Here is a 13,678-nt window from a genome sequence, read left to right as displayed (position 1 = left end):
TTTCAGCTATGACAATATATCGGTCACTTATACTTATTCTGCTGTATTACAAGTGTGTTTAGATCCCGTGCCACTGGTGGGCTTCGCATTTAAATACTCATTCAATTATCTATAGGTACTTTTTTCTCGGACAGTCAGCCAAGAAAGCGGTCTACCGCTTTTCGACTCTATCATCTGATTGATAGAGTCGAAAAGTGGTAGACCACTTTCTTAGGTAACAGGTACCAAAAACGAAATTTCAAATTCGATAGAACCTTTATTGCTGCTAAGTGTAGCAGGAGTTTTGCTTCATAATTCATACGTTACCAAGTGACATATAATTTGTGCTTCATAAGATCATCTAATGATGGGCGGTTGGTGTCTGTGAAAAGAAAAGACGGTAAAAATAATATTATTTTTAAATAACACTTTTTTACATTTATTTATCGAGTAATTTACCGTCGTAATTCACAATACCCGTCAAATTACTTAAAGGTTAATACACAGCCGGACAAGGGTTCAATCAGAAAATTATTATGCTCTAGCTCTCAACTTTGAAGATACAGGAACCTACATACTTATATATTATAATTGCTGTGTCTGACTCACACACCTACTCGTACTACCTATTCATACTTTGGTACTCTCAAGACTGATAATTAATGCTTTTTTTTTGGAACAAAACGTCTTTGAAAGCGTTGTTTGTTGGACCAACTAGGTATTTATATGATGACTAAGCTCATTTTATGTTACCAATGAAACTGGCAAAAGATGACGTTGACGTAACCCTTACCCGATAGGTAATATAAAGTAAAAACGCATTCATACAAAATATCAGACCGCTTCCTACTCGACCTAACGGATAGATATTGGATTCAATTGGAAATGGTATGGTAAATTAGAAAGGACGCGTACGGCTCGATTCGGGAAATTAATTAGAGATTAACTAGATACGATATAGTAAAGATATGTGACGTTCCACAGAAAAAGGTGCCTTATGGCGGCTGGCGCCGCGACTCGGGAAATTAATTAGAGATCCACTGGATATGAAATTGTAAAGATATGTAACGTTCCACGGCAAAACGTTCCATGGCTTTATTAACGCCGCTCCAATATTATTGCGGCGCTATGCGACGTAAGCGCCAGCCGCCATAAGGTACCTTTTCCCGTGGGACGTCACATATCTTTACTATATCGTATCTAGTTAATCTCCAATTCATTTCCCGAATCGCGCTGGTAGTGTCTTTTTTAGCCATGTAGGTACCTAATATGTAATCTGTTACGTTAGTAGGTATGTATGTTCTAAGGTGTATTGAACAGCCTCGCGTCCTCAGACAAATCTATGCTCGAGTCATTTTTAGACACGCGTTTTCAGTGATATTAAGTATTTATTCATAATGTATTAATGTTTCGCGGTTAAGGAGCTAGAACGAAAATGTGTAGGTATGTGAGGACATTGAGGTGGTATTAACATTGTGGTGTGTATTTAGCTAGGTAATTTTGTTATTTAAATTAAGTCTCAGATATGATAATTATGTAGTTACTTATTATCTAGTCAATAAGATAAAGCCAAGTTTTGATAGTTGTGATTTTTGCAATATTGTAACGTTGTCTACATTTTATATTTGTCTATTAAAAAATCTAATCGCCGTTTTAATATGATCTGTCTATCGTGTACCATGTTATATCAATGAACTATGCATATTATCGTGTTATTAAAAATTAAGTAGGTAAGTATGTACATCCGCTTTTGAAGTGCATAATGTATCCATGTGTATCGCATTTACCTAAGTACCTATATGTATCGTATTGAAATATTCAACTTGTCACAAAGTAACTTACTTGACTTTAAATGACTTGTAAACTTGTACATTATACATATTTAGTAAAACGTATATTTTTAATACCTAAGTTTGTACCATCCTAACATCATGCTATCTGTCTGTAGGTATAGGTTTTCTAAACTAAACCGAACTGTTAACATTTTTTCGCCTTGGTTCATTACCTTAGACAATCTTATCTTATAAGATGTTCGACGCGCCGCCGTTGCAACTTATACAAATCGTCAGGTCACAAGCAATCATCATCATCTCAGCCATAAGACGTCCACTGCTGAACAAAGGCCTCCCCCTTCATGATGGGGGGTGAATGCCATAATCGCCACGCTTGGCAGGCGGGTTGGCGATCGCAGTCGAGTACACCGAATTTGAGGGACGCTGCTGCCCGTCCACCGGTGGTCTTGGACGTGGTTTAAGGACATACCCGGGTCCTGGACGTAGTTTAAGGACATACCCGGGTCACAAGCAAAATTCACACTAATTACCACCACAAGGTCATAGCCATTGTGGACCATAGTAGTACACAAATAAGGTTGATTTTTGTTTATTTATTTTTAAGTAAGTAGTGAGTTTTGCATGGCACCTAACGATAGGAAATGTAGTGAGTGGTACATGCCTTGCGTCCTGAGTCGAAGTTGTGATATTTTGACAGTATTCTAATCGATTAACTGACTTGATATTGTTTCATAAATAATAAAGGAATAAAAATCTCGTACTTGTTTTATTTTTAACCGACTTCCAAATCTCAAAGAAGGAGGTTATCAATTCGGTTGTATGTTTTTTTTTATTTTTTTTTTATTTTTTTTTTATTTTTTTTTATTTTTTTTATGTATGTTACTCCATATCTCCGTCATTACTAGACCGATTTTGAAAATTCTTTTTTTGATTGAATGTATATACATACAGATTGGTCCCGTTTTTATCAAAACCCAGTTCTGATGATGGGATCCATGAGGAATCGAGGGAACTCCTCAAATCTTAAAGGCATACATATAGTGATTTTTGGGTTTTTATCAACAAATCAAGCATATACATCCAAAAAAGTGACATTTGATGAAGTGGAACTGCTGATGATGATCAGAACGGAACTCTTCAACGACGCATAGTTCACGGTTGGCGATTTGTCCTCTTCGTTACGTTTGTTAAGCAAGTTAAGTTTTTAAGCCACATTTTTGTCAAGCTCGAGTTCTGATGATGGGATCCATGAGGAATCAAGGGAACTCCTCAAATCTTAATGGCATGCGTATAGAGATTTTTGCATTTACATCAGAAAATCAAGCAGTTTCATTAAAAACTGTTGCATTTGATGAAGTGGAACTGCTGATGATGATCAGAACAGAACTCTTCAACGACGCATAGTTCACGTTTGTCGATTTTTCCTTTTCGTTATGTTTGTTAAGCAAGTTAAGTTTTTAAGCCACATTTTTGTCAAGCTCGAGTTCTGATGATGGGATCCATAAGGAATTGAGGGAACTCCTCAAATATTAAAGGCATGCGTATAAAGATTTTTGTATTTAAATCAGAAAATCAAGCATTTTCATTGAAAACTGTCGCATTTGATGAAGTGGAACTGCTGATGATGATCAGAACAGAACTCTTCAACGACGCATAGTTTACGTTTGGCGATTTTTCCTCTTCGTTGTGTTCGTTAAGCAAGTTAAGTTTTTAAGCCACATTTTTGTCAAGCTCGAGTTCTGATGATGGGATCCATAAGGAATCGAGGGAACTCCTCAAATATTAATGGCATACGTATATATTTTTTTGTATTTTCATCATAAACACAAGCATTTACATTAAAAACTGTCGCATTTGATGAAGTGGAACTGCTGATGATGACCAGAACAGAACTCTTCAACGACGCATGGTACACGTTTGGTGATTATGAATTTCGGTTTTGACTTGGATGGGACCCGGACTCGGGCTCATACCCGGATCCGGTTCGGACCCGGTCCCGGACCCGGACCTAGAGTCGGATCCGGATTTGAACCCGGACTCGGACCCGGACTCGGATCCGGACTCGGACCCGGTCTCGGACCCGGACACGGACCCGGACTCGGACCCGGACTCGGACCCGGACCTTGACCCGCAAAACCACTATGATACCTTAACTAAATAAACCACTATGATTACCTATCTTAAAATGTAGGTATAAAGTATGATGATGCCAATCTTACTAGCCCTTCCCGCTTAAACCCCCGTACACCGCACCGCATGCGCCATTAAGTGGGTTAGGTTAGGTTTGAACTGCGATCCTCACAGAACCGAACTGCTATCTGAGAAGTGGGTTAGGTTAGGCTAGAACTACGACCCTCATGGCTCCTCTACACGATGGGCCAACGCCGGCCACTCCAAGGGACGCATTTATGCGTTAGAGGGAGCAAGTGATATTGCTATCTCATTCTACCGCATGGCTGCGTCCCTTGGAGTGGCCGGCGTTGGCCCATCCTGTAGAGGAGCCATTACAGAAGCGAAATGCTAGTAGAAAAGTGGGTGGTTTTACCTCCTTTTCTACGTAGTGTACCATCTACAATAATCTTTCACCGGCCCCCATGGAAGTCGGTTTTTTTTTCTTAAAAATTATGTTATAATACATTTATTTCTAAAACCTTCACCTTCATATTATAAAGTCAATAATTAAAATACGCTGCTTAAACTAGCTATATTGAATTATTAATGCCAGGATTATAACCACAAGGCTTGACTTACTTAACATCCTATGTCCCCTAGATGGGGCAGAGGGCATCCACAGTGCTACGCCATCCCGTTCGGTCTTGGGCTACGCGCTTCATTTCGCTCCACGTCTTGCCAATGCTCGCCGCCTCTGCGATGATCGTCCGTCGCCAGGATTGCTTAGGGCGGCCACGTTTCCGCTTTCCTTGGGGATTCCAGTCGAGGGCTTGCCTCGGGATGTGATCGCAATCCCTTCGCAACGTGTGGCCGATCCAGTTCCACTTGCGGCGTTTGATCTGCTGGTCGATCGGAGTCTCACCACAGCGTTCCCACAGATCTACGTTTAACCACAAGGCAGGAAATATAAAAAAAAAAACATTATAATACATATGTAAAAAACAAATATGGTATAGTCAGCCAAGAAAGTGGTCTACCACTTTTCGACTCTTTCAATCAGATGATAGATTGGCTGACCGTACCTACCAAGTGTATATACCAACCTGCTTTAATCAGCTTATTTTCAGCCTTAATATTAGGATAAAACTTCGTAAGTTGGGTTCTTAAATAATTAAAGACGATCAATTGTAATCGAAGTTTATTAATTTAAAAATAGTAGGCGAGTCAATAAATATAAAAGTACTTACATCAAAAGTGCCAACAATCCTTTCTGTAAATATTAATTGCCAAACTAATTGACCTAACTAATTATGTGATTGAGCCTGGGGTACAACATACGTAAAATATCAAGTAGGTACCTAATTATAATTAACAAAACACATGTAGAATACCCATGTAAATTTTAGCAAGTGAAGAAAACAATCTCAACATTTTGATCTGCGGTGCCTCAATTAAAATTAACAAAACTATATTGATGACTTGAGTTATTAATTTACTCGGTACTCGTTGTGATATTTATATACATTATGTTATAAGTTCAGACATACAAATTGCAACATAAATGAGTTCTACCCTAAATAACTTCCTAAGTACCTAATAAATTCCCATAATACATAGTTAAAAATGCATTTCTTTTGTGTATTGGCTATTTAAAGTACATGCTATCATTGCTATGCAGTGTCTAGGATTTTAAATAGGACACTTCAATAATAACGACATTTAAAATCGCAACAAATAAAGAGACTCGGCGTGATTCGGGAAACGAAATAGAGATTCACTTGATATGATAGACATAGCTAGTGAATCTCTAATTCATTTTATTTCTCGAACCGCGCCGGCTATTCGTCGTTCAGTGAAAACTATATTCATACTTTTAATAAATAGGTACTTCTTGCTATCTATTTTTTAGATTTGACAGTAATTAGACTACATATATACCTAAATGTTTTACCTAATCATTTTGACCTATTAGGTATTTAGTAACCTTGATACAGTTATTTATCTTTCTTCTTAGGCTAGGTCATTTATAATATGAATATAAAAGTAAAATATAAAAACACTTACAAAACAATAAAAAATACATATAAACACATTATAAAAAACCTAACCTAGGGTGCCGCCGGCAGCGGGGCAGGGCCCAAGCTGCCGGTGGTCAGGGCCGCAGAGTGAGGAACCGACGTACTATACGCGCCGTGTCCAAAATTACCGCCTTCTGCATCTGACCCTTGATCCAGCCACCCAGCGAGAGTCTCTCTAGGTGTTGGTCGAGACTCTTCGCTATCAGACCGTTCGCTGACACGACTATCGGAACAATGATCGTCGAGTCAACATCCCACATCACATGGCGGTAATCTCATTATACAGTTATTATTTTTAACTAGATTTTTTTGTGAAAAGTAAATCTAGTGTTCATATAAGCACTAAACACAATATTATTATATATACCTAGTTGTATAAAAATATGCTTGGTCAATACTTATATTGTGTCCCGCCAATGAAATATCGCGATTAAAATAGCGCCGACTATTATAAAAGACCAAAACAACAATAACAATCAACTTGTTCCTAAGCCTATAATGTAGCATTTAAAAGGAAAACAAATAGAGACATACAGGGTGTCCCAGAATTCGACGTCAAGCCGTAAACGGATGATAGACCAAGTCATAACAGTTATCATAAAAATACAAAAAAAAAAACCAACTCATGTTTTTTAAAAATTATGGTCACTTTAAAAATTCACTAAATAATCCACACCCTGTAATGGTTCTTTAACTCTTGTTACTACAAATTCCATAATTTATTCTAATTTTTTTATTATTGTGTAATCTTAAATAATTACAGGGTGTGGATTTTTTAGTGAATTTTTAAAGTGACCATAATTTTTAAAGAACATGAGTTGGATTTTTTTTGTATTTTTATGATAACTGTTATGACTTGGTCTATCATCCGTTTACGGCTTGACGTCGAATTCTGGGACACCCTGTAGACATAGATAACCCTCTAACATTAAAATTTTGTTTAGGTAACACTTTCACTGCTAAGTAACCCTATGCGTGCTACGGCGTAGCACGTAGAATCGTGACCGCTACGCGGCTGAAAAACCTGAGAAGATTTTTGACTCCTCGACCCTCGGATGTCATTAATTTGTATTATATTTAATTTGAAACTCTCTCATTACGGTGCCATTCTTATTTCACCGACGAACCCTGACAATCGGCGCGATTCGGGAAATGAATTAGAGATTCACTAGATATGAAATTAAGTAACGATATGTGACGTTCCACGATAAGGGTACCCTATGGCGGTTGGCGTTTACGCTATTATTAACGCCGCTCCATCAATATTATTGCGGCCATAAGGTACCTTTTGCCGTGGAACGTCACATATCGTTACTATTTCATATCTAGTGAATGTCTAATTCATTTCCCGAATCGCGCCGTGCGTCCCATATTTATGGCATTATATTGCAGTTTCACGGCGGTCGATGCGTGTAGAGTGCGGTGCCAGCGGCTTCCGTTCCCGAAACTCCTCGTGTCCTTGGAGTTCCTCAGCCTGCAGAGCCAATCGCTGCTCCAAGTCAACGTCGCTCTCTAAAACAACGTCAATTAATGAGTGTGAGGAAGTCGATGCACATTCACTGGCTCATTCCGCGATTTCGTCGCTTTGCTACAGGTAGCAAAAGTAGGTACATCCGTTCCACACCAATTTTGGTGGCTAGCCATACGCCGCGCATGGCGCTGTCGCCACCTAGCGGCCATATCTGTCCTGATCGTAACAGACGCGTTTTGTAAGAGTGAGTCTTCTGTACCTAGCACTATTATTTATTCTGTGCTGTTACCTAGAAAGTAGGATCTTTTTAGTTAGCTAAGGGAGGTGTAAGGTTGATGGCAATAAAGTGTGTTTCAGAATAATTTTATGAGGGTATTTTACCTGCTTATACATTGAATAAAAACAATAAACGAATGGTAACTTTACATATGTCGCAGTCAAAGTGTGAACTGGTCAAAAGAACTTTTAACCGACAAAAACAGGCAAAACTGCTTTTGACTGAGCATGTTGGTCAAATTGGTTTTACCTGAAAATCATTGGTTAATAGTAATTGTGACTGTTACTATCAGTCAAAAGTACTCCCAGAGATAGGTAGGTTAGGGTTATTTTTTTTGCTACGCCCAAAAAACGAACTGTTCCCAGAGATAGGTAGGTGAGGGTTATTTTTTTTTGCTACGCCCTGAAAACGAAACTGCTGCCAGAAATGGGTATGATTTTCAGGTAAAACTACTTTTGACCAACATGCTCAGACAAAAGCAGTTTTGCCTGTTTTTGTCGGTTAAAAGTTCTTTTGACCAGTTCACACTTTTGACTGCAACATATACACTAATCTTAACAATTTTCCGTTATTTTATACGCCCAGAACACGTTCCTGAACAGGGCGGTTCTGACATTTCTGGTACTGACCAGAGAAGGCACCAGACTCGGGGCGTGGCGCGGGCCCCAGGATGTCCCCGTCGGAGGCGTGGCGGGCGCGTGCCGCGGGCGCCCCAGGCGCCACGGGTGTAGAGGGCACCAGCGTGAACCGATCCGCCTCGTCGCCGTACGCACCGCCTTCGTACTCGTAGCCTACTACATCTGCGAACAATGCAATGGGTTTGCAACTTTGCAATTCTTTGTTATTGTAACCTAATAAGTACTGCTTTTATGTACTGTACTGTAAAGTGTAATCACTTCATATTTGTGTAATAGGTAAGTAAGTTTATCTTGACAAAAAGATAAATAACGAATACAAAGACAAAGTAGTATTTAGAAGTATAGAGTAGTGAAGGGATATTTAAAAAATCTGTTAGAGTTATACCAAGAAAAGTCTGCAGCGATTTTGATAGCCCACGCAGTGCAAGTGTTATTTATACGTAATATATGAAATCAATATCTCTGCAAACTTTACTTTCCTTGGTCTAACTCTAGGCAGTTGCAAACACTAAAGTCCTTATTAACAATGCAGGTAAGTACGTTTAAAGATTAATTACCGACAGAAATTGGCGAGAGCGGCACAATCCGAGCGTAGCCCATATCAGCTGCGGCGCGGGAGTCTAGTGCATGGTGCATGGCTCCCGAGCGGTCCAGCGCGTCCGGCGTGGAATCCAGCGAGTCCAGCGGGTCCGGTGTCGTGTCCAACGCATTCGGGGCCGCGACCAGCGCGTCCAGAGCGTCCACCTCATCCACTGCTAGCCCGGGCAGCCCCGGGCCCGCCGCCGCCAGCCGCCAGGGCCGCTCCTTGCAGCGGATCGACTCGTTCATGCATTGCTTTTCTTGTTTCGCGGAGCATATCGGTCTTTCTTCCACTACAAAAAAAAAAGATCAATATTGCTCAGGTAAGGAAGTAAGTACATCATAACATTCATAACTTTAGATAAGGCACTAATTACTAAATAAAGTAAGCCAGTATGAAGTTTCCATAATTATGATAAATTTATGACATAGAAACGACCATCAATTTTGAGTTTAAGTTACTGTTGAAGCTTACATTTATCAGTTTCGTTGTCACCGATGTAAAAAGTTGATGGGCTTTCCTCGTCACGCTCCGGAGGTGCCGCGCGCAGTTCCTTACGCCCCTTAATATTCGTGTGGTGTTTCTTGCAAGGTGGGTCAAGACCTAGGTCCTCAGGGGTCGCGCGAGGGGCGACGGGACTGCGGGGCGAGTGGGGGGAGGAGAAGGTCTCGGGGTCGGGCCGCAGCGGGATGAAGAGTTCACGCGCGGAGCGGTCCCAGTCGCGCCGAGTGAGCACCTCTCGTATCACTTCTGGTGCGGAGGCCCGCGCTAAAGTTAGGTCGTCGTGGCTCCGCGCAGCCAGGCTCGGGGACCCTAGAATTACAGTTTTAAAGCTGTACTGTCTCAGCTGTAAAAATGTCGACGTTGCTAACATACTAAAAAAAATACAGTAAATATGGTGCTACTTTCACTTGCAGTGGTGCGGCAATAAGCATTTTCCGTGCAAATGTCGAAAATTTAAAGAGCCATATATATGCACTGTCAAACGTTGTACGATACACGCGGATAGGTGAATCGCAACTCTTGTTGATTTAAAACACTCCCTTCGGTCGTGTTTTAATTTATAAGTATTAACTCTGTAAACTTTACGATCTTTTGCACTGAAAACTACGTGGTTGGTTCGACTATTACCTACTGGTATATGTAAATAGCATGTAAACGTGTTACCGGAGGTGCTGGGCAGATGCAATGACACGGCGCTGCTTCCAAAGGTGCGTGCGCGCAGTCCTGATGACCGCCTCGATCCATCTGCGCACAAGACATATTATGGACAATGGACAGTTGACTGTTTATATCCACAACCGTAACCTAACAAGATTATAAAGTTCGAATCGGCCTCTATGCCTAATAACAACAAAAAACATAGAACCTTAAATTAAAATATAAGATCGAAATTAAACTTTCCTGATACATATTTTAAACTCAAGTGAGTGAGTGAAACCGTTGTCGTCAAAACAGTGTAAAATATAAGAATTTAGAGATATTTTTAGTACCAACCATTACGGACTAAGACAGGCTTGCGAGGATGCCCTGAGCTGGAGGAGTCTGTGGAAAGATATTGCAATTGTTACGATGATTTTACCCGAGGATTTTACCATACTCAAACCATAGTTCTTTGGGAGATGCTTCACGATTTACCCGACATACGTGTGTGTAACCTAAATATTCTTTATTACACCACAAACAAAACAAATTCAAAGCAGATTTTCAATGTAAATAAAGCGTGTATAAGCGCGTAAGCGTGTATGTGTGTTGACTTAAGATATATCGGTGGAATCTATAGGGAAGCGAGAAGTATTACAGAGGGACATTTTTTAGTCTATTCAGTTTTAGTAATGTTTTCAAAATGGAACGGCTATGGGGGTTCTAGAGCTCAAAGAGCCTCATGAAGTGAAGAGTACCAGAGCCGTCGTCGGGCCAGCAGCAGAGCCAGCAGAGCAGCAGCAGCGGCGTGCACACCTCCACCGCCATCACACCGCTCGCCGCCGTCAAGCCCATCCCCCACCCCATCTGCGAACATGCCGTAATTTAGATAGACTAGCCACCCAAACCTCACTCTTCTTAATAGGTTCTTCTGATTTTTTAAATTTAATGTGTATTAAGACCTAATGTTTTCAAAAGAATGTCCCTCCGAGTTTGTTGCCGGTCCCATATTGGGATACTATCCTCCAATTTAAGATGGATTTAAATCTTCTCGAGCAGAGGTGTAGGGTTAGAGCCGGTGTAGCTTTGGTGCATTGTAATAAATGTATAAAATGCTAGAAACTCCATATTTGGTCTGATGTTATTCCATGTCAGTTCACTGTTCTTAAAAAAATGCCATACTAGAACTCTGCTTTCTAGCATTTTCAGAAAAATTAAATCAAGTTTATTTCATTACCGATAATCTGGTGGAATGATCTGCTTCATCTACACTGTATGTGAGGTCTTATTTGAAAATCTACCTACCTAATAATTGCGATACGGAATTGGTCCATAAAGTTGCAGTTCGTGTTTTGGACTTAACAGCGATCCATAACGGCTTATAAGGTGAAGATGACTCACGTAAGTAAACATTATTGTGCCCCGCTAGAGCCAGTGTTCATCCGCTTCCATAATATAAAACAGAATGTGACTCATCCCCAACTTACAATAACCTTTTTTTACGCATATTTGATAGATAGGAATGGCTTTCTTGAGATTCACTTATTATTATGTAAATACTTACGTATTTCTCTGGAGCTGTGTGCTACAATTAGGTACACTTGCCCAAATCATTAGTCATTACCACTATCACCAGCTACAAATTGTTTCTAATATCTGTATATACCTACCTATTCACATTTATGTAGTCGACTAAGTAATTATTTAAATTTCTCTCGTAAGCATATTAATGTATGTAGGTACCTACTTAAGCGTATTTTTTGTAAGAACTATGTAAGTACCGGTAAGTATCCGCTAATTACCTGGCCCAAAAGTCACAAAATAGCAGCTATGTTCCCTCTTTGCTAGCGATATACATATATACAGACTGTATATTATAAGAGCTGATATGTTTTTTTTTTATAAAACCAACACAAACCTTTCTCTACGCTACAACTACTCCAGCATAACTAACATTTAACACTTCACTGACCACCGCAATATTAGTAAACTTAACTAGCATTAACTTTCAGTTGACTCGTTTCAGCGTTCACTTTTACTTCGCACCATCAAAACTAAGCACGGCCGAATTGTTTTATCTACATTGGCCCACTACGTGGACTTCGATGTGTGTTACTGTTGCGGGCCACAACGACGGCGGCGGAGCGCGTGTGTGGATGCTGCGAGTGAGATCGAGATTTGAGAACATTAGACCGCGGACACATCGAGGCTTCGGTTGTAGACCGTATATTTATCCTCCTAAGGCCCCTAAGGCCCAGCCATACAAAAAAAAAAGTGTTTGTCATTGAAATTTGAACCTTTAGTGCAAGCAATAGAGTTGATTTTGGTTTTGTTTGAAAATGCGACTCTGTTCCAATTGAATATGATTTAAATTCCATCGAACTGAATAAGTACTATTGGTAGGACCTTGGGCCGTAGGAGGATATGACTTAGAAAGGTTTCACTTTCTAATTTCAAGTAATTTATACTTAGATTCCAAAATTGAAACACCATCGTAGCGAGTGGTTCGATAAGTGGAATCTTGAGCGTTGCGAGGGTTTATAAGCACGAGGGTCAACCAAACCTTGCTATCGAATGAAACACAAAAGTTTTTCACCACACCAACGCGAGATAAAAATTAACTGTAAAACATTACAAGGGAAATCCAAATGAAATTTTGTTTGTTACAAATTTGACGTGTAAAATGTATATTTTATTAATAAACAATTGAATTGAATTGAAATATTTTGCATTCAAAATCATCACTTAAAAATAGTTAGATACCCTATAAGTAGGTACTTAATACAATCTTTATACTTAATGTAGTCATTAGTGATTTATAAATCAAGCTGACTTTGCATGGCATTTGCATTGATAGTAAATGACAAAAAACTCTTGGTTCTGTCTGTCTGTCAAAGTCAGCGCATAATTAGCTTAGATGGTCATTTCTTGAATAATAAATGCATGAAGTAAAGTAATCATGTGTATCCTCCCGTGTGTCCCAGGATCTATAATGGCGCCGGAGTGTCGCCGCGACATCGATTCCTACCGCGCCCCCCACCCCGCCCGAGATGGACCACCATAACCTTTCGTGACCCAATAACCATGTCAGGGTCAGCGGATTCTTCCCAACCAAACTATGTTTACTGCTCAATTTAATTGATCAGGAGTTTTCCAAAATTGGCATCATTCTAGAGGTAGGTAATGTTCTTTTCTATTTCGGAACAGCAGTAAGTAATTAACGAGAAAGGAGAGTAATATTTCTTCGGTTTGTTGTTAGATTTGCATAACGTGAGAGAAGGTTATTAATGAAAATTTGTAGGCTTTTATTTTAACCCCTCAGCTGATATAATTTTATTTTCCTATCAATTTTATCCTTGAAGAGCTAATGCGGACTTAAAAGTATTTGTGCGTGCTGGCACAACTGAGATTTTCTGTTAATGATTTGATATTTTAAACATCAATAATCAACCTGAACCTTTAACCATCATTTGTCACATTTAAATATAGCATACAGGCGCCAATATCATTAGCAAATTGCCTTGCCTGAAAGTATGAAGGTTGTTTTGACTACACGTTCATTATAACATTTATACCATTATCAGTGTTTATTACATAAATGAGGCCA

At 39.7% G+C, this 13,678-nt stretch overlaps 1 protein-coding gene across 1 annotated transcript; it reads right to left on the bottom strand.

Annotated features, from left to right (window-relative positions):
* Window positions 1–4,540: 4,540 nt before the first annotated feature.
* LOC134671963 (uncharacterized) lies at window positions 4,541–10,938 on the bottom strand. The gene is made up of 8 exons (XM_063529850.1): window positions 10,830–10,938; window positions 10,426–10,473; window positions 10,096–10,176; window positions 9,403–9,741; window positions 8,906–9,226; window positions 8,340–8,510; window positions 7,361–7,474; window positions 4,541–4,824 (listed from the first exon to the last, which is right to left on the bottom strand). The coding sequence occupies exons 1-8, from the start codon at window positions 10,936–10,938 to the stop codon at window positions 4,541–4,543; spliced, it is 1,467 nt and encodes a 488-aa protein (XP_063385920.1).
* Between the last annotated feature and the right edge of the window lie 2,740 nt (window positions 10,939–13,678).

Source organism: Cydia fagiglandana, chromosome 2 (genome assembly GCF_963556715.1).
Source record: "Cydia fagiglandana chromosome 2, ilCydFagi1.1, whole genome shotgun sequence".
NCBI lineage: Eukaryota > Metazoa > Arthropoda > Insecta > Lepidoptera > Tortricidae > Cydia > Cydia fagiglandana.
The sequence above is the reverse complement of the archived record's forward strand: the minus strand, read 5'-3'. Positions and strand labels throughout refer to the sequence as shown.

Coding starts and splice junctions, on each gene's coding strand:
- LOC134671963 (XM_063529850.1), bottom strand. CDS start 10,938: ATGGGGTGGGGGATGGGCTTGACGGCGGCGAGCGGTGTGATGGCGGTG. Junction 9,742..10,095: donor GCATCTGCCCAGCACCTCCG/GTAACACGTTTA, acceptor CTGTAATTCTAG/GGTCCCCGAGCCTGGCTGCG. Junction 9,227..9,402: donor TGACAACGAAACTGATAAAT/GTAAGCTTCAAC, acceptor GATCTTTTTTTT/TTGTAGTGGAAGAAAGACCG.